Genomic DNA, 20,894 nt, shown 5'->3' on the forward strand with positions numbered 1-20,894 from the left:
CTCTGGAAGCGGCTGAGGCCGAGGTGGCACTCCTCTCCTTAGCGGCCCGAGGGGGGGCTCATGAAACTCTCTTCTCCTTCTGGTGGGCGGGAAACTGGTCACCAGCAGCCCTGCATCCATCTACCCAGGTCACGTTGCCGGGAGCTTCCAGCTTCGACAGTTCACTGAGCGCTTTCTTCCTCCCTGACGGTTCCAGACCCAGGGGAGAGGTGTGGTTGTCGAGGAGACCCGTGCTCCCTTCACGCAAACCCTCCCACACCCACAGGCGCTTCCTCCTTCTGCCAAAACAAACTTTATTGCACCAAAAAGAAAAAAAAACAAAAAACAAAAAACTTCATTTATGTACAGTCAGATATAAAGACATCTCTTTGACTCCTGTGCATATATTTCCTCAACTCAAGATTAGGGCGTAAAAGTCGGGCCGGTATGCCAGACATGCTCTGCCCATGGCAGGGCCAAGGAGAGGATTGTCACTTGAAAGTGGGAACACTTAAAATGGATGACAGACGACCACTGGACCAACAGACCAAGGGCATTCTTCTAAGCCCTGCGCTAGCTCCGGGAATGGAAGAGGGAAATGGGAAGCAGGGTCCCTCTTTCGAGTCTCATTAAGAGACTCAGCCTTCGGTATCCAAGATAAACTTCCGTTCCCCAAGCCCACGTCCTGTCCAGTTTCTCAGCTTCCTGCCCTCCCAAGTAGGACATTCTCCTTTGTGCCCCCCACCCCCGGAACTCCCCCAGGGAAGTCCCACCACGACCCCCAGGCAGCCGCCTCCACGGCAGCGGGCGGGGCAGGTACGCTGCCATCTCCTCTCCCTTCTCCCTTCCAGGTGGCTGGATGCTGCCTGAGGCCCTGCGTCACATGGGTCACCGACACCCCACTGGGAGCCTTAACGGGAAGAATCCGGAAAATATGGGGCGAACACACCAAAAAGGGGAAGGCTGGATTCCCTCAACGCCCAGTACCACAGGGCACCTAAAGCCCATTTTCCCGAGCCAACCGGCTAAAGAATCACTGTAGCTAGATACAGAGAAGCGACACAGCCAGGGGACACCCCTTAGAGCCAGCGGCAGAGCAGCTGGGAGGGAGAGGGAGGGGAGTGGCGAGAAGGGGAGCCCAGAGTCCCAGCCACCCCCCACCCCCTGCCATTGGCTACCTTGCTCCCCACAGGTTCCTGGGCATTGAAGTTGAGGCGGGGGGGTGGGGTGGGGGGTGGCACGGGAGGGGCTGGGGTGAAAATACACAAGGACAGCCAAACGGAAACACAACAGGACGAGCATCAGTCTCCCCGCCGCACCCCGCCCTCAGAAGTGCCCTCATCGTGGCTACTAGCCTTTTTGAAAATCTGTAAGAAACTATTCTATGTAGTGGCTCCAATCCCATATACACAGCAGCTGGCTGTGTGGGGAACTTCTCAGATCAGTGATTGCGGGAACAAAATCAGCCTCTCAGGGTGCCTGTGCGGGCTTTAACCGAGACGCGGTTCGGTCCCGGTGCCAGTCCCCTTCCGTCCTCAATCCGGGAAGGGGCGCGGGAATGCGGGGCAGAGGAGAAAGGTGCTCAGGTGCTAGGTAAAGCTTACTGATCAGCAGCCTAGACTCCACCACTGTTCCTTCTCTTTGGTCTGTCTAGAACAGTGACTATAAATTAGGAAACACAAAATTATGCTGGCCCATGGGAAGTAGTGGGAGAAGAGAGGCAGGGGGGAAAAGGGCGCTGGGAAGCCCTGCTTCGAGACTGCAGACAGACAGACAGACAACCACCCAGACTGCGTAAGTGTCACAGACAGCCCCCACCCCCCCAAAGCTCCCTTCCAGATAACCCCATACGTCGCGTGGGCACACTCCCTCTTGGAATTACAGCCTGTCTCCCACCTATCCCTAAGGAGCCGGCCCTGTGGAGAGGTGTGTCGGTTGCCGTGTTTTTGCCAGGGGCCCTCGCCCCGGGTGCTCCTGCATAGGTACCTGGGCCCCTGCTATGGGATGAACATGGCCCCGGATGCTCGAGAGCCAGGGAGGTCAGATCAGGAACGGCCTCCCCGCTCCCACACCCTGGGATCCGAGCTTGCTCGGTTCTTGCCATCTTGCAGGATGACGTCACGTCTGGAGGGAGATACACACTGCCTCTCCGTCCCTGGGGTGGGGGGGAAGGGACTTTGCTGGGACTCTTGAGTGGGGGAAGGGGAGAAGGGAGCAGGGTCTAAACCCTCAGGCTCCCGTGCAGGTCTGTCTCTGTCCCAGACGAACTGCTATCAGAGTCCATTTCGGCGTTCTCATTATGGAGCCTCTCCAGCACTTTCTGACGAATCAGTCCCAGGCGCATCAAGAGGGACTGGTAGTCAAAGTGGCCACGCTTCTCTCCAAAAGGGTCCTGTGGGGGAAAGGAGACAAGCGGGATGGAAGATTCGAGTCTGGACGGCTCACCCTAGAGACAGCAGCTCCGGGCCCACGCGGGACGCCCGCTCCGCTTCCGAGTCCCGGGAGCGGAGGAGGGCGTCGCACCGACAGGGGCCAACAGCGGACGACATGACACAGGACTAGTTCAGGAACGTTGTGGCAGGTGAACCACCCCAGACAGGTCTGGCTAGGGGCCAACGTGAAAATGTACTTTTGTTCCCTGAAATCAAGCCACTATGCGGGAGGTCAGAGGAAAGGCGAGGTAGATAAGGAACAGAAATCGAAGACCAGAACCGTAATCACGAAGCGTGCCTGGGTTGGTTTTCAATTCACTTCACAAAAACCACATGAGAGAAAAATTATCCTCCTTTCCCACATTCGGCAAAGGGGAACTTGCTTTTCCAACGTCACAGGCAGGTCGAGAACTCAGGAGCTCTGACTTCCAGATTAAGCACCCGTGCACTCTTCCACGGAGACCTGTCACCACCTCCCTGTCCAGGTTTCTGGGCATGACTCCAGGGCCACCCAGCTCAATCCTAGATCAAAGATCTCCAAACACTCTGCAGAGAGGGGTTCACGGTCCCGAGAGTCTCAAGAAGAACTATGGTTGGAGCGGAGGGCAAAAACAAAAGGAATTTAAAATGCCACAGAGAGAACAGGGCGGGCAAGCAGCGGGGCCGGGGTTCAGGCGAGGGGACCGCCTTCCTCGAGAGTCCCGAAAAGCCAGCCGGTTTTCCCCTCACATTCTGCTTCTCGCACATAAACGCCTTCCACACTCTTACCCACACGTCACCCTCAGGGTCAGGGGCCAGGGAACACAGATCACAGTCCCCGGGGCTCCAGCGCCTTGCCACTTACGAGGGCTACGCTCCGCCGAGGCTGGACGCCACACTCCCTCCGAGGCGGTCAATTTTTCAAACCTTCCCTTTTTCATCCCCGGCTCCACAGCCACCCATTTCCCTCCTCCCCAGACGCTGCTCCTCCCTCTCCTTCTCTCATCACGAGTTATTTTTCCTCCACAGGGTGAACGATGGAAATGCTTTTAAATACCAGCACTAAGGGTTCCTGAAACCATGGGAGGAAGCACCTCCCATGTCCTCTAAAAACGGGGTTGGGAAACAAGTTAACCCCGAGCCGCCCCTGCCCTCTGAGGTTGTTTCGTTTTGTTTGTTCAAGTAACCTCTACACCCAACGCTGGGGCTCAAACTTCCAACCCTGAGATCAAGAGTCGCACATCCTACCCACTGAGCCAGCCAGGCGCCCCTGCCCTGTGAGTCTGCGCGTGGCAGGTGGGTGGAAAGTCCGTGAAGGAAGGAAAGGGACACCGCCATTTCTAAGCAGCAGCGGAGGAAAGATGACATTCACCCCTGCGGCTGGTGGCGAGGACCGGGCGGGGGAAATGGCTCAGAAAGAGCTGGGGAGGGACCTCAAGGACATGTCAGTCACTTACCCAAGTCAGCAGGATTCTAAAGCAAGATGGCCAGTAAATGACCCAAAAGACACAAGACCTGGTCCTCGGGAGAGCAGGAGTCTTGTCCTCTTAACAACCGGGTTTTTTTATATTTGAGACCATTTACAGTTTGGTTTAGTAAGAATCTCCTCTTGAAAACAAGTCTAAACTCTGCATTCTTTTTTTTTTTTTAAAGGAGTTTTAAAGTTTAAGAAAGAGAGAGAGCACGTGAGAGAGTGCACTTGAGAGGGAGGGCATGAGGAGGGGAGGGAGGGAGAGAGAGAGAGGGAATCCCAAGCGGGTTCCGCACCGTCAGCACTGGGCCTGACGCGGGGCTCGATCTCACGAACCCAGAGATCGTGACCTGAGCCGACGGAAGCCCAACCGACTGAGCCACCCAGGCGCCCCTAAGCGCTGCATTCTCATTGCAAGTGGAAAGTACGTTTCCCCGGTAGAGGCAGAGACTACACAAGGGCTTGCTATCTTTTGCCACGGGAATCCTCCAACCCACAACGCCACACATCCAACGCTTCCCTCGGCCTCGTTCTCTGAGCACCCCTCTGACCTAGGGACCGAACTCCAATAGGAGATTCGCCCTTGTAATCGCGGAGATTCCCAGAAGGCCGAAAGCTCTCGAGTTTGAAAAGACTACTACGAAAGGAAGGCATTCCAGATGAGCAAGCAGGACGGTTCGGACTCTACTCGTGAGCGCCTCTTTAGGCCAAGAACGGAGAAGCGATGCCGCGTGTCTCCGGCAAGGCAGTCTCCTCTCTGGGCCGCGGCCGCTCAAACTGGACCAAGCTGCTCTCGGCTCTGACTTCTGAGAGCCGCGGGCGCTATCCTTGCCGGGGCGGGGGGCTTACATGGTCTGCGGGAAGGCGTCTGGAGTCAGTGGCAGGGGCTGCGTTACCTGCATAGTCTGGCCCTGAAGGTGCAGCCGATCTTTGCAAGCCACCTCATAGAAGTCGTAATACTCCAGGAAGGACTTCTCCATCACCCCTCTGGAAAAGAGGCAGAGAAGCTGACGTGAGGAACACGGCGGGGGAGGGCTCCCCCCTCCGTCATCTAGCCTCGCTGCCAAACCGAGTAAGAGTCCCCGAGCCCGGGTGTGGCATCCTACAGAAATCTTTCGGTGGCAAATGGAAAAAGGAACAGCCGACGGCCCGTGGCTGATTTCTCTCCTACCTTAGGGATGATTCAAGGAGAGTGACTGTTAATACTTTCCCAGCAGGCTCGGCACTCTCCCAGGAAAGAGAAGCTCTCCGAACTTCCTCTCGAGTAACCCTCGGGCACGAGCCACATCTTTCCTTTTTCCGTATCTCCCCTGGTGCCCAACGCTGGATTTTGCCCCGAAGACTCTCAAAGGTACGAACCAGCTAAACCTCCAAAAACAATACCGAGTACCAAGTGGGTACTGACTCTCCTGACGCATACATACCGTAAAGGTTCAGGGCAGGGACACTTTCCTTCCATCATGTCGCAGACCGCCACTCTGATGGTCTCATGCCGAATACATTCATTGTAATTTTTGCTGTCTCCTGGATGCCTCTCCTGCAACGTTAACAGATACCAGAGTATCCAAGTACAAAATTTAGGCAAAGAGAAAAGTCAACAGGAGGAGACTTCACGATGAGCACGGGGCACGTGACCCACGCAGACGAATCCAGAGAACACCTTTCCGGCTGGGTGGCAGATCCTCGGAGAGCAACCAAGTTTTTATTTTTGGGACCATTCACCTCCCCCGCCACGCGGGCCAATACCCATCCTCCGTTACGGGTCACTCGACCTGTAAGCAGCAACCTAGGTCCGTCACCGTTTTCCTAAGGCTGAAACGAGAGGCCTCTGAGGTCGATTCTGTGGGAAAGAACCAACGGGAGGGATGGTGGCGGGACAAAAAAGGCACACTTATCAGGAGTCTCAGTGAAGAACTCTATAGACACCAGGATGCTTCCCGGTTAACGCTTTTTCAGGTCTGCAGGGATCCGCCATCACTGCACCAACTAATATGAATCTCTCGAAGGGGAACTTGAATCTCCCAAAAGAAAACTCCAACTTGGAGAAAGCCTGTATGAGCGCACGGGTATAAACGGAAGGGGGTACAGTTTTCCATCCTCGTAACTCTTCCTTTACTCTTCAACGCTCCTCCTGCCACCAGCCCGGCAATCAGAACCCCGGCCTCTGATTAAAAACCCGGCACGAACGAGAAAGCGATACACACCCTCGGCGTATTGCCACGGTTTCCAAAATGCACCGCAGTGAGACCACAGGGGTGCCGTGGGGCGTGTTGAACGTTTTGAGGGGAGCCACAGTGGTCCCCACCTGTCAAACGCCACGCAAACTACTAGCTGGCGCTCAGCGGGTCAGTTCTCTGAACCCCAAGCAGGCTCCACGCTGTCAGCACAGAGCCCGATGAGGGGCTCGAACTCACAAACCATGAGATCAGGGACCTGGGGCGAAATTGGGAGTCGGACACTTAACTGACTGAGCCACCCAGGCGTCCCCCACGTGGGTCAGTTCTTTTGTTACCCGCATTATGTTCTTTCTGGTGATACGTTATCTTTGGGACGCTGGACTGTCAGTGACTACTTTGATAAACACCAAGTAGCACGGGAAAACAGGGGGGAAGACAAATGAGGACAGTGGATCTCATCTGATTCCGAGATCTTCAAGGTTGGGTGGGGCCCAACAAGGGTACTCTTCCTGTCATTAAGCCATTTTAGTCACTTAAGAAAGAAGTTGCTTAGCCTTAAGACTTAAGAAATGGGGGCGCCTGGGTGGCTCAGTCGGTGAAGCATCCAGCTTTGGCTCAGGTCATGATCTCACGGTTTGTGGGTGTGAGCCCCACGTCGGGCTCTGTGCTGACAGCTTGGAGCCCGGAGCCTGCTTCGGATGCAGTGTCTCCCTCTCTCTCTGCCTCTCCCCCACTTGTGCTCTGTCTCTATCCAAAATAAATAAACATATACAAAAAAAAAAAAAAGACTTAAGAAATGGATCAGCTGGGCACTTCCTTCCTTCTGGGGAGCTGTGAAAAAGCCACCTGGACACCAGGGGGCTGTGAAGTGAGAATGTTTCGGGGTATTAAGAATAAAAGTCACACTGGGGCGCCTGGGTGGTGCAGTCGGTTAAGCGTCCGACTTCAGCCAGGTCACGATCTCGCGGTCCGTGAGTTCGAGCCCCGCGTCAGGCTCTGGGCTGATGGCTCGGAGGCTGGAGCCTGTTTCAGATGCTGTGTCTCCCTCTCTCTCTGCCCCTCCCCAGTTCATGCTCTGTTTCTCTCTGTCCCCAAAAAAAAAAAAAAACAAAACAAAACAAAACAAAAAAACGTTGAAAAAAAAGAATAAAAGTCACAGGATGCCTGGCTGGCTCGGTCAGCGGAGCGTGCGACTCTTGATCTCAGAGTTGTGAGTTCGGACCCCACAGTGGGTGCAGAGATTACTTAAAAATGAAATCTTAAAAAAAAAAAAAAAAAAAAAAAAAGAAAAGAATCAGTCACCTCTGTTGAATTTCCAAACAAGGAAAGACCTTAAAATCAGCTCCTCGGTTAGTGAGTGAGGCCCTTTTCCATTTCTACCGAAGCCTGAAATCAAATACACTGTCTGGAAAGGATGGTTTTGGGAATAACTTTTGTTCATTCTTAAAAGGTACTTCCCTTTGTTCCAAATAGTTTAAAACTCAGTTAACTGTTTTAATCACCTAGACAGAATTATAATCTTTGGGGATTATCACTGGAACTCTTTTCTTGTACTCATGAGTAATCCTGGCAGGCAGTTTTAAACAACGGAAGAACGCTGGGTTCCAGGCAAATGCTGGGTTCTACCATGATCTGGGTGTCTTTGTGAAAGTTAATCAACCTCTCCACGTGACCAACACCTCATCTGACAGTGGGCATAACAACATCTACCCCGAGTAGAGATTAAATGAGATACTATATATCAAAATTCGGCAGTAGCTGGCAAATAGCAAACCTTTGGAAAATACGACTTTCCTCTGCCTTCTCTTCGGTAGCATTGACTAAAATTTTTTTTTTCCTTTTTTTTTTTAAGGTTTATTTATTTTGAGAGAGTGCGTGCACACATGAGTGGGGGAGGGGCAGAGCAAGAGAGGGAAAGAGAGACCGAGAGAGAGAGAGAGAGAGAGAGAGAGAGAGAGACAGAGAGAGAGAGAGAGAGGGGAAGGGAGGTGGGGTGGGAGAATCTCAGGCAGGCTCTGCACCGCACCGTCAAGGCAGAGCCTGATGCAGCCTGATGCGGGGCTTGAACCCACGAACCGTGAGATCACAACACGAGCCAAAATCAAGAGTTGGGACGCTTAACCGACCGAACCCCCCAGTCGTCCCTTGACCAAAAAATGCTTGCCCTGGCTAATGACTAGCTCCTGTGGCTCTTTAGGTAACAGCACTTGGTAACTCCGGGAGTAGGAGTCACCAGGAAGTACCGTAAGGGGGTACTGGAGAATGGACACGTGCAGAAGAACCCACTGGCTGCAAAACAGCCCCCAAAGCAGGCTTAGAATTAATTTCCGGGTGACTCCATTCATTCCCACGTCGCAGATTCACCCAAGTCACGTGGCAAGAACTTGACGGTGTTATCAGGGCTTACGAGGAAAAAAAATTCATTTTTAAGGAGCCCACGAACCAGCTCCCTTTTCCTCCTATGGTGACAAACAAACGGACCCCGAAGCAGGCCTCTCTGATCTCTTCAAACCCAGTATTCTGCCCACAGTTCCGCGCCCCGCCCCGGTCTTACCTGCTCAAAGCCAGGCTCATTGTGATAGGGGTTCTCAGTCATTAGGGACTGGATGGAGATGAGCACAGAGGAGATGCTCTGGGCTGGGCTCCAGGCAGGGCCGGTCCACGTACTGCAAAACACAGCAGAGGGGAGTAGCCGGGTGAGGCCAGCGCGAAGGCCGCCACCGAAAGACTAGCGCACCAGTACCCTGGGGCCTGGCCACACCACAGCACCATCAGTGACTCAACGTTTCTCTTTCACTATTAATGCTCTGGAATTTCCCAGCCTGTCTCACCCTCATTCACCAGAAGTCAGTCAACTGCCTAATCCTCTTATCAAGTGGGACAAAAGAAAAGAGGGTAAAGCAAGCAAGATAACTTTGAAGGGATTTTCATTGGCCTAAGAAAGAAACAGTAACCAGGGAAGGTTCCATTCATCAAAATGAAAGGAATAAGGTAAGAAAACGGCCTCAGAGGCAGTCTAAATGTTAACCTCTGTGGATCTCAGAGCTTCCTTATTTAAGGGTGGTGAAGGAGTCAGGAGGAGACAGAAGCGGAGATACAGGCACAGAGGGGCCCGGAGCCATCTGATCAGAGGCCGTGTTGGGGCGGGGGGGGGGTGGGGGGTGTTGATGATCAGGGATCCCGTTCTGGATCCAGCCCCCAGAGAGCGTCAAATTCTCTGAAGACTACAGAACGCTGCCAAAGGACAGGAAGGGGGTAAGGGGCATTTCTACACTGCAGAGGGTCTGCAATAATAGAGTTGCAAAGCATCCAGAACAAGACCGGTCCTCTCCTCCACACACGTGACTGCGTATCGGAGGAGGAAGGCAGCTCGGACGTGACATTACTTCGCTCAGCTGGCCCCTGATCTGGAGGCTGAACACAACCTAAGCCAGGACAGGCTTGTTCAAGCTGACTGGCCAATCTTCTACCCTATGACGCTTCATGGGAAAAGTCCACAATGTCAAGGCAGCTTCTCCTTTTCTACCCCACCCATTTCTGCCACTTTCACCCTGCCATCTTACTTCCCCTGTTTCTACCGTGGGCTGTTGTCTGTTCAAAACGGTTTTATCCTGGCCTAGCGGAGAACTTCGTACAGAGACGCTGTCACGCACAAATGTCACACGGAAACAACGGAGGGCCTCACCGCTGTGGGCTATGTATACCGCTATCCTCCAGCAGAGACAAAAACCCTGACAACATAAAAGATCTCTTGAAGGGCAGCCTCTTTTGAAGGACTTCCTCACTGCCGCCATCACAGAACACATCCCTGGATCTAAGAGATTCAAAAAAAAAAAAAAAAAAAAAAAAAAAAAAAAAAAAATCCTGATCTCCAGTTTGGTTCAGCTGCCTTTTCCCCCACGCACACTGGGAAACATGCTGGACGAGACAGACATTGCTGGACAGGAGAGGAGACAGTACCGCCGGTTTGGGCAACTTTCCCAACTTCAACCTGCACTTGTTCTCTGCCCTAGGGAAATACACCCACACGAGAAAGACCTATCCGGAAGACGTTAGATGTTTCCACTCTGAACTGGTAACCCCCAAAGGGCAATGAAAGGGAACGAGCGAGAACTGCACGGGGCAAAACCTCAGTGGCGCCCAGACTCAAAATGTTCCTGGAGCTCGTTTCTGACCCGATGTGATTTCCAACCTCGTTTTTCATTCAGTTGTTAACATATCAGAATCGTGTTCATCACTACCACCGCCTCCGAAGCCACTCACCGAGAGGCTCAGAAACGAGACACCCACGACCCTACATGGCACAGACCCGCAGCCTTTCTCAACCTGTTCGGGAGAGAGGTTAAGCCCTGAGGCCCTAAGGGAGTGGTTCTCAGGCTGGACTGCGCCAGACGTCGCCTGGAGGGCTTGGAAGACCCGGACTGCTGGGCCCTACCCCTGGAGTTTCTGATGTGCTAAGTCTAGGGTGGAACCCCAGAATCTGCAGGGCCACAAGTTCCCCGGTGCCGTTGGCGCTCAGGGAGAAATGGCTTCGCTGAAGCATCCGTTGTGGGTCATAAATTAACTTCTCTCTTTTGCACCTAGAATGATATACGGTTGTGTACCATCCTGGGGAAAAATGAGGAAACAGTCACTCCAGTCATTTGCTGTGTTCCGTGCTTCGGACGAGGAACCCTGGTTGATACAGGCTGGCCTGCAGTAATTATTTGCTAACAACCAACTTGGCCACTTAGAAGTCTCCTCTTACCCTAGAATACTCAAGCAGACTTTCCCATTGCGGTAGAAGTTGGGGTTAAACCTCACTGTGTTATTGCCCGTTGTCATCAGTTTGACCCGAGGTGGGTGGATGGGATAGTCGGGCGGACACCGAAACACGAACAGGAAGAAACCCCCTTCATAAGGAGTGTCAAATGGGCCTGTGATCAATGCATGAATCTGCAAAATAAAACCCCATCTCAAAATTGTGAGGTGATGTCCCATCCCAACCCCTCCTGGCTTCCACTTGCTACCCACACCAGAGGCAGGACCTTCATCTGGTTTCCATCCTCCACATCCTCACCGTGCAGCCTGAGCAGCCTGTCCTCACTCATACCGAGAAGTTATGTCTGGAATTCTGAGAAATCCCACTCCGGTGGAGGGGCGCCTTACTCAGGGATTACGGTTCTAAGGTTAGAGCCCAAGGTGGAGATCGAACCGCGTCAAAGTCACCCTCCCTCGAGGGTCCCTGAAAACTCCCTCCCTCGCGGCGGGCTTTTTGTTTGGGCCTCCCTGATCAGTGTTAGATATAACAAATGCAGATGGAACACCGCTGTGCGAGTTAAAGTAGGCATCTGTAAAATATTATCCTGGCGTGTCTGATTTTAAGAAACGAATACATGTTTTCACGGAGTCCGTCCGTTTGGATCTGCCTAGGTTAAACATGCCTATGAGGCAACTCCACCCTGTTCACGTGGTACAAAGCTGGGGGTGGGGGGGGTGTAAGATGAATGGAAAAGAGCAGAGGGATTGGTGGCCACAGCACCAGTGGCAGTCACAGCGCCGAGCTGAGGGCTGTGACGGAGGCCGAGGGTGTCTTGCTTCCTCTGCACAGGATCAAACCGACTGTGGAGGATGTGGCTCAGGCAGCCTCCAGCTGGGTCAAAGACACACAGAGTAACGGGGAAAACTCAGGGTCCACTTGGAGCCATCAGACCATCCCCAGAAAGTTCCCCGATACTGTAGCTTAGTTTAAAAAGGGAGAAAAAAAAAATCGGCAGCACTTAAAACAGAACGCTAAACTCTTTTCCTCCGGCCACAATCACTGAACGAGCTTTCCTCTCCTGAAAGGAGGAAAAGGTGAACGGACCCCGTTATATTTCTTTTTCTACAAAGGCTCCTAGGCATTTAGGTTTGCTCAGAATTGTAACAGCAAGACGAAAGAGGCCCTGCAATCCAATGCCTCAGTCCCAACTCTGCGCGGGTGGCACCCCGGATTATCTTTTTGCCCTCAGTCATTTGGAATAACAAGCTCAAATGGCATCAACATGACATCAGTTCTGGGACCCGGGGGACTAGCATAGGAACAGTGACACTTGACTGAGGACAAGATGTCCCAGGAAAAACATTTCCAACCACATAAAAAGAAAAAAAAAAAAAAATCAGTGTACAGGGAAACCTATTCAAAACAAAAAAATAGATATACCAACACTAGAACGTCTGAACTTTTAACTGTAAGGGAATGTGAAACTCTGGAGAGTTTCCTCGATTTAGGAAATCTGATTTCTTCACAACATCAGATCAAGTGAACATTGACTCCTCGGGGTAGAGCACTCAATGACAGAGAGGCCTAGGTATCCATGCCAAGGGAATTTAAGCTTCCTCCATGTTTATGCGGAGGACAAGACAGGAATGGTCTTTGGGATGGAACGGATATTCGACGGTAACCAGTAAGGACAGGAGCCTGAACAAGGCCCTTTAAGCATAAACTGCTTACTCAGGCTCGCCCCAACCCAACCTTCTCCGCATCTGATTTACAGCACCCTACTTAAAAGCCAAGAGTGGCAGGATGGGGGAAGAACTGGGTAGTTAAAAGGAACAGGGTGATCATGTAATTTATCAGCCAAACTGGAGCATTTTTGAGAGTGAAAGTGTCCTGACAATAGTTAGGCTGGGACAAGAGGCATCAACAGGGATTTTCCAAGCCAGACCGACTGGCACCCAAATAAAAGACACCTGTTCAAGTCTCTGCTCCACCTCACTGGGTGACCTTGGGCAAGCCACGGACTCTCTTGGGATCTCGATTTATTCATTTCTGTAATCAGAGATGTGGGCTGGATAATCTTTTAGGCTCTTCCAACTTTCTGGGCCCAATTTCCCAGTAGCCCCCAACCCCTTCCGAGTTACATACCTTAGTCATGTCAACAGTATCAGGAACAACGAACATTCCTGGAGGAGGCTCCTTATAAATGGACATGATATCCCTGTATAACACCAAGAGGAGGTGGGGAAGGGAGTGAGGGAAAGGAGAAAAAAGGGGAATCCCTTGAGCAGAACAGTTGTGATCACCTCAATGAGGCCAGGGTTTGAGAAAGTGGTGCTTGGTACCACAAACGTCTGCACTGTCTCGCTGGCTGAGAAACCTCAGCTGAGTACTCGTCAGGCAAGCAGAGAGCGGAATTATTATCAAAAGGGCATTGTTTCCTCAGGGGGAGGGGGAAAAAAAATCGGAGATCCCAATGGCATCAGATGTCACCCTGGAAAAGCCACATCCCATTTACTCTCTCTTCCTCCCACAGGGCAATTCATTCACTCCCCACCTCCGAGATTCCCAGGTACTACCGCTGAATGCTAAATGAAGAGTACTCAGTAGCTGGGAAGACATCACCAACTCCACTAAGAAACGAATGCTGTAAACCATACAGTGGACCGTTGTTGGCAAGGGGACTGTAGGAAGCAAGTGAGCTAGCGAGGGGCAGTAATGGTCTGCCTGCCCAGGGGTCCAAGGGGGGGGGGGAGAGATCTCTTCAGACTGGCGGGGGGGGGGGGGGGGAACGGGAGGGGGAGGAGGACCCTCTGAAATAGCCGAGAATCTCACACCGGGAAGGAGAGAAGGACACGCAGCGGCTGCTGTAGACGGGAGGATTTGTAGGGTGTATTGCACAACCTAGAATGCATCAGCCCGTCAGCAAGGGTCTAAAGGACATTCTAGGTGGGAAAAGCCTGGGGACTTGCTAGGGTACATAGGGACATCAAGGGCACACAAGTGACAGAGCAGAGGGGAAAAGGTACTGGCGCAACTCACAGGTAAGTCAGGGATGGAAGACTGTACAGGAGTAGAGAGGGGGGTGCTGAGGTTCTGAAGTTAGAGGTGGCAACCCGGATGGAGCTGGCATGTGTCAGGCACTGGGCCAGACACTTCACACCCAGCGGGCTGCTCAGTTTTATCACCACCTTGAAAGGGAGGTAGAGACACGGGAAGGGACTCCGAGCGCGGGGGATGGGACTACCCAGGGGAGGATGGCTGCAGTGGGGGGTACGGGGAGAGGAAGAGGCTGGTCATCAAGAAACAGGTCTCAGGATTAGAAGCAGCTAAAAAGCATTCCTCTTTTCCTATGCAGTAAACACTACACCAAGCATTTTTGCAAAAAAACATGATCTATTAAATGATAGGATCTAAGGTCAGTCACCCAAGAAATAGGCACAGAAAGGACTTGGGCCTTTGTTCCTATATTTGAGCAGGGTGGATTTGCTTCAGAAAAGTAAACCAGATGACCCAGAGGGAAAAACACAAGAAAGTCTTGAGTGGGATATTACAAGCCAGAGTGAGACTCGGGGGGGGGGGGGGGGGGGAGAAAGCGTGCGTTTCCTGGAACAGGTGTGAGAGCGGACAGCTTCGGGGTTCTGCAGAAGTGATTCAAGGGGAGACTGCGGGTACGTGAGGGAAGCGATCCAGACTTGGGGAGAGGGTCTGAAGAGGTGGGGAATAAAAAGAAAGGTTGGCCTCGAGTCTGAAGCCAAGGAAAGCAAGCCGTGTTACAAACGGGGCTCCGGAGGAGACGACGCGGGGGTGGGGGGGGGGGGGCGATGGGTGGGGCCTCCGGGCAGCATCTAGCGAGGCTGGGGTGGGGAAGGGGGGAGAGAGGCGGCGCGGAAGACGGGAGGGGGTGTTGCTGAAGCGCGAAAGGGTCGGGTTTCGGGCGGGAGGTATGGGGGAGGGTATGGGGCACAGAGACGAAGGGCTCGAGGGAGGGAGCCGAGGGGCGGGGTCGGACCTGGGCACTCGAGGAGGGGTTTGGTACGTGTGGAGCTGCGGGCGGGGGAAGAGGGGACTTGGATCGCGACGTTCCGGGCTGGCAAGACGTGGGCCTTGGAGCTGGGCCGCCGCGAGGGAAGCGCGGAGGCAGCGGGCGGCGGGGCGGGGTGGGGGGGGGGGGTAGTGGGTAAAAGCGGGGGCGGGGAAGGTCGAGCCCCGGAGCTCGGGGCTGGGGGAGGAAAAACCCCGGCTCACCGCTTGATCCGAAGTAGACACTGCGGCGCGGTTCGCTCGCCGTCCCAGTCGGAGCTGAGTGTGGGGTCCCAGTGGCTAAGCAGCGCGGCCCCGTGGGCAGCGGCCGAGGGCGGGAGCCCGGGCAGCGGAGCCAGGCCGCTCCCCGGCCCCCCGGCCCCGCCCGCTGCCGCCGCCGCCGCCCACACATCCGGCAGGAAAGGCGGCCCGAACCCGCTGCCGCTAACGCCAACAACACCGGCGACGCCGCTCGCCCCGGGGCCTGCCGCCCCGGCGCCCGCCGTCGCCGTCGCCGCCTCCTCAGTTGGACTCTCCGCCATCGCTGCTTCGCTTCCGGGACTGCTCGGCAGCACGTCCGCCGACCAGAGCGGCCGCTGCTCCCTCCCGCTCCCGCACCACCGAGAGCCGGGCCAGAGTGTCCCCACCCTCCGCTTCCACAGCCCGGGCGGCGCTGGCTCCGCCCACCCCCGCCCGACCAGCGAGAGGCGTTCTGCAAGAGCGTCCACCCACGGTCCTCCAGGGCGAGAGGGGGTGGGAGCGAGCCGGCTCCGCCAGGGCTACGGGCCTGCGTCGGTCCCCCGCTTTGTGGGAGGAGGATCTGAGGCGTGCCGGGACGTCGAGGTGCGGCCGAGAGCCCAGTGCCGTGGAATATTTTATTTTCAAGTGTGGCAAGAGGAGGAAGGGAGGATCCTCTCCCCACCCTTAGCGGGAGCGACCCTCGGTTGGGTCCGTGGGATAGAATTGGGGATCCAGCTTCCTTGGGGGGGCTTCGAGTAGATGAGCCGACTTGCTGAGGGCTCTTTTACTGTCTGAAAACCTCTAATTTATCCTTGCTCCCCGCACCTTCACCCACGGAGGGCAGGCTGCCATTGCCCCCGGCGTGCAACAGGACCAAGAGGAAGGAATCCGAGCCTGCGAGTGAAAAACTCCCGCATTTGAGTGTATCCAATATACATTTATGGAGGGGCTACTAAATGCCAGGCACTGTTGCTAGGCGTTGCCATAGGAATAACGAAACAGACCTAGAGAGGCTTGGTAAAAGGAAGAAAAATCCGGCCTCCTGACTCCAAGCTCGTGTCTGTTTTTTTTCTTCCCACAAGTCCTTGAAGACACAGGAATCAAGGGACTGTGAGTTTAAATTCTGGGAGGCTTCCTCAAGACCCCTGAGACATGTAAGGTGAAAGACCATACTACGGACTAAGAAAAACAGAAGCCTTCTAAAAAAAGCTTTCCCTTGTCTCCCTGGCAAGAACACAGGCTCATAGTCTTATCGGGACACCCTTGGCCAGATGTGTTTCAGAATTTAGAGTAACGCTCCCAGGAAGGTCTGGAGCAGCACCCAGTAACAACATTGGTATTTCGACAGCAAAGCGTATGAATATTCATACAAGCCAGACAACTAGCCGCACTCTATTATATTTAGCCGCCCGGCTTGTTTTTTAGAAGAGAAGTCCAGTTTTCACTGTGTCGTGAATTTTCCAGTAAGGGACCATGGACTTGCATGATAATGGCGAACATTTATTGAGGCTCGACGTTTGTTTCTTTAGCTGACATTTATTGAGTGCTTAATATGTGCCAAGTACTTTGTATACCTTGTCTTATTTATTCCTTTCAACGACTCTATGAAGTACTATTATTAGTCCCTTCTGATAGATGGAAAAACAGAGGCTTACAGAGGTTCTGTCACTTCACACAAGTCACGCTGAGAGCAAGCAACAGATTTGGGGCTGTAAGCCAAATCTGTCTGACTCCAGAGAAAAAGTTTTTTGTTTTGTTTTTTTTTTTTAATGTATTTATTTTGAGAGTGTGTGTGTGTGCGTGTGCGCGCGTGCGAGAGTGGGGGAGGGGCAGAGAGAGACTCCCAAGCAGGCTCTACCCGAGTGGAGCCCCGGGCAAGGCTTGAACCCATGAACCGTGAGATCGTGATGTGAGCCGAAATCAAGAGTCACCCAACTGAGCCCCCCAGCTGCCCCTCCAGAGAAAAAGTTCTAACCACTGTGTGCATCTATTGCCTATTCGGATTATGTTTTGTTCATGTTTGGAGGATTCTGGAATTTTGTTTGGGTATTATTTATTTAGTAAGACGGTCAAAAGTCGACTCGCTGATAATCTCACACCAAGAAAAACAATACTCCATTACTCCACGGCTCCAGACTGCAGAGGCCTGAAGTTGGCCCACGGGGTGAGAGGGTTCCTCGGTGGGGTCCCCTCCTTACTACCGGACTGTGGTTTTCAATGGACAGAAAACATTTACCTTAGATCCAGAGGAAAGAGAGCCCAGCTCTTCATCTGTACCACTCTGCACATATCCTCTTTTGAGTCTATTTCTGCATCCAGAGGATGGTGAGGATTCCTACCTCTCAGAGCTTTTCTGAGGAGGATGTGTGACAATCCCAGAAATGTTTTGTAGAGTGGCGAGCACCATCCAAATAATTAGCCTCCCATTTGCCCATGTACCGTCTCTCCTCCAGGCCTTTGCTCATATTTTTTCTTTTTTTTTAAATTTTTTAATGTTTATTTATTTTGAGAGACAGAGAGACAGAGCTTGAGAAGGGAAGGGCCAGAGAGAGAGGGAGACACAGAAACCGAAGCGGGCTCCGGGCTCCAAGCTGTCAGCACAGAGCCCGCTCAAACTCACGAACCGCGAGATCATGACCTGAGCCGAAGTCGGACGCTTCACCAACTGAGCCAGCCAGGCGCCCCTTTGCTCATATTTTCTCTATCTGGAATACTCTTCCCCTCTACTCCACCAGGGGAAATCCTAGTTATTGAAACTCCAAGCCTCCGTTCCTCATCAGTAATATTGGTAACATGACAGTAGCTACAAAGCAGAGATGATGTGAGAATGAATGTGCACCATACCTGGCCGGAGTGAATGTTCAATAATTATTAACTCTTATTCTTACTCATCTTCGAGGCAGGTTGAAATACTACGTTCTCTGCCAAACCTTACCACCTCCAGGCGTATTATTATTACTATTAACTAGTCATTTACAATTACTCCATCCTCGGGAGTAATTCATGCCTTTATTATAGCATCTACTTTTTACTTTAGTGGTTTGGTTACTCATCTGTCTAGCTACTGCATATGACATAATCGAGGGCAGAAAACATGGGGCACCCATCCTGTATCTCTAGGAACTAGTAACTGCTGCAGACCTGGGGACAGAGAGGAAATGAGGCCACGGTAGCCAGTTGGCCTCCTCCCCGGCCATGAATGATCTCTAGAATTCTCCCTCCTCCCGCCCCCCCCCACCTCCTCCATTTTCTTTCCAAGGGGCTGGGCCAAGCTTGCACAATGGATCTTCAAGTCAAGGCCTGACCGGGCTGTAGAGCATGGCAGCTGCTTAAAGGACCAGCTCACCACTTAACCAGGGGAACTCCAGGAAGCCTCTAAGCTGGGGACGAGAAGGGCCAGGAAGAGGCTAGCAGAATGTTTCAAGCTGGCATTACTTCGTCCAGTGTTGACTGGCTTTTGTAAGAAAACACCTGGCAGCTTTTCTGGCAACGTGGCCAGAGGGCAGGAGTGTGCCTTCTGAAGCCTCTCCCATGTCCTCTGGGGATAGGTGACCAACTAAGCGATCTTCCCACCTGAATTTGGATCCAAGCACTGCAGAGTGCCCTGCACTGAGCCATCTCTTAGGGCAACAAAATTTGGTAGCACCTTGCTCATGACCTCAAGGCAAGTGTCCTCCCCCAAGGACAGAGGCCAGCGAGTGTCCTAGAGTTCAGGTCACTCCACCCTGTCTGAAAAAGATAAATCATGGGGCGCCTGGGTGGCGCAGTCGGTTAAGCGTCCGACTTCGGCCAGGTCACGATCTCGCGGTCCGGGAGTTCGAGCCCCGCGTCGGGCTCTGGGCTGATGGCTCAGAGCCTGGAGCCTGCTTCCGATTCTGTGTCTCCCTCTCTCTCTGCCCCTCCCCCGTTCATGCTCTGTCTCTCTCTGTCCCAAAAATAAAATAAAACGTTGAAAAAAAAATTTTTGTTAAAAGATAAATCATGAAGATCCTTCTCCTCCCTTCCCCAAAGTCCTGTGCCCCTCCGGAGCGGTCCTTTCCCTACAGGGCCCCCGGCCTTGGGTCTTGGGCTCGATGCCAGGGATAGATTAAGAGCTCCCATCCAGGTCATAAACCCTGGACTAAAAGGAAAACTCAGAACTTGGACTGGCGGTTTGAGGCTTCTAAGTAATAATAGCTATATTAAATTGTTTTTTGTATGTGTTTACTTGTATTAGCTCACGTGGTTGTCCCAACCACCATGAATTGTCCTCATCCCCATTTTATTTTTTTATTTAAAAAAAATTTTTTTTTCAACGTTTTTATTTATTTTTGGGACAGAGAGAGACAGAGCATGAACGGGGGAGGGGCAGAGAGAGAGGGAGACACAGAATCGGAAACAGGCTCCAGGCTCCGAGCCATCAGCCCAGAGCCTGACGCGGGGCTCGAACTCCCGGACCGCGAGATCGTGACCTGGCTGAAGTCGGACGCTTCACCGACTGCGCCACCCAGGCGCCCCCTCATCCCCATTTTAGAGATGAGGAAATTGAGTCTCGGGGGAGTGAACCACCCAGTTAGGAAGTGGCAGGGATGGCGTTTGCACTCCCCTCTGACTCCCAAATCCATGCTGAACTCTTAAGGTAGTGGTCACTACCTCTCTTGAGAATATAATGAATATAATGAACATAATGGGTCCTCTCTCAATACACCTCTGTGTCTACTTACCAATATTTTGCGCTAAGCAAAATGGCTCCACCCACGGACCATAGACTAAAGAATCTCATTGGTAATGGACTGACTAGCCTTGCTACAGGTGGGGGAGCATTCTCCCCTGATTCTCTAGGGTTCCACGGGTCCACCAACTACCTTCTCAACTTGGCTGATTTAGACTCGTGAGTCCAGCGATTCCAAGGCTGTTTGGAGCCGATGACCAAGGTAAATTCCTGCCAGCCCCTTGGCAAAAACCATCTTCCCTGGAGGCCACGCCTTGATTACCATTAGAGGGTAGCGACCTGGCAAGAATGCCGGGCTGACATCCCAAAGGGTTACTCCGTTCCGTTTTCATAACATTACCAGTTAATCCATTGCTCCCTTGGGGACACCTCGGCGGCCAGTTCGATCTTAGTTCCATTCCTTGTCTTTTGCCTGGAGGTTCCTGGGCTCCGCTTCAGGGTTTGTCACTGGCTTGCCGTGGACAACCTTGAGAGAATCACTTAAGGTAAAGAGGCTAAGAGGACCAAAGCAGGACAACCCACCACAACAATGAATCGTCTGGCCCCAGACGTGCCAAGGTTGAGAAACCCTGTGGTAGCCGACCATCGCTTGTTGAATGAATCTGAGAGGGGCCCGGACTGGAATCCATGGCCTGCTGTTGTGTGATACGGAGCACGTCGGTGAACTTCTGTGAAGCTTGGAGCAATCGGCACAGTGCTAAGAGCCTGGGTTCTGGAATTTGAATTCCGGCTTCACTAATCTGCTGCGTGCCTTTCACAGGTCCCCACACCTGCCTTTCTTTTTCCTTACCCACCAAATGACTTATTTCATAGGGATGTTGGAAGCCATTCACAGAAAGTGCTTAGCACTATGCCAGACATACAGGTCCTCAAACGTTAGCTGATGTTATTACAACACTAGCTTCCTTGCTTTTCCTCATCTATAGCACGCGGCTTTCTTTCTTTTTTTTTTTTTTTTAATGATATGATTTTTTTTTAAATTTTTTTAACATTTATTTATTTTTGAGACAGAGCATGAACGGGGGAGGGTCAGAGAGAGGGAGACACAGAATCTGAAACAGGCTCCAGGCTCTGAGCTGTCAGCACAGAGCCCGACGCGGGGCTTGAACTCACGGACCGTGAGATCATGACCTGAGCCGAAGTC

General features: G+C 52.7%; 1 protein-coding gene across 1 annotated transcript; it reads right to left on the minus strand.

Annotated features, from left to right (window-relative positions):
- Window positions 1-276: 276 nt before the first annotated feature.
- Window positions 277-15,468, minus strand: UBE2Z (ubiquitin conjugating enzyme E2 Z). The gene is made up of 7 exons (XM_043584150.1): window positions 15,025-15,468; window positions 12,925-12,997; window positions 10,786-10,973; window positions 8,593-8,704; window positions 5,286-5,398; window positions 4,758-4,848; window positions 277-2,371 (listed from the first exon to the last, which is right to left on the minus strand). The coding sequence occupies exons 1-7, from the start codon at window positions 15,339-15,341 to the stop codon at window positions 2,201-2,203; spliced, it is 1,065 nt and encodes a 354-aa protein (XP_043440085.1). The 5' UTR covers window positions 15,342-15,468; the 3' UTR covers window positions 277-2,200.
- Between the last annotated feature and the right edge of the window lie 5,426 nt (window positions 15,469-20,894).

This window comes from Prionailurus bengalensis, chromosome E1, assembly GCF_016509475.1.
Source record: "Prionailurus bengalensis isolate Pbe53 chromosome E1, Fcat_Pben_1.1_paternal_pri, whole genome shotgun sequence".
NCBI classification, from domain to species: Eukaryota; Metazoa; Chordata; class Mammalia; order Carnivora; family Felidae; genus Prionailurus; species Prionailurus bengalensis.

Coding starts and splice junctions, on each gene's coding strand:
- UBE2Z (XM_043584150.1), bottom strand. CDS start 15,341: ATGGCGGAGAGTCCAACTGAGGAGGCGGCGACGGCGACGGCGGGCGCC. Junction 10,974..12,924: donor ATACTGTTGACATGACTAAG/GTATGTAACTCG, acceptor TTTATTTTGCAG/ATTCATGCATTGATCACAGG. Junction 8,705..10,785: donor GTCTGCTTGAGTATTCTAGG/GTAAGAGGAGAC, acceptor TGTGTTTTGCAG/TACGTGGACCGGCCCTGCCT.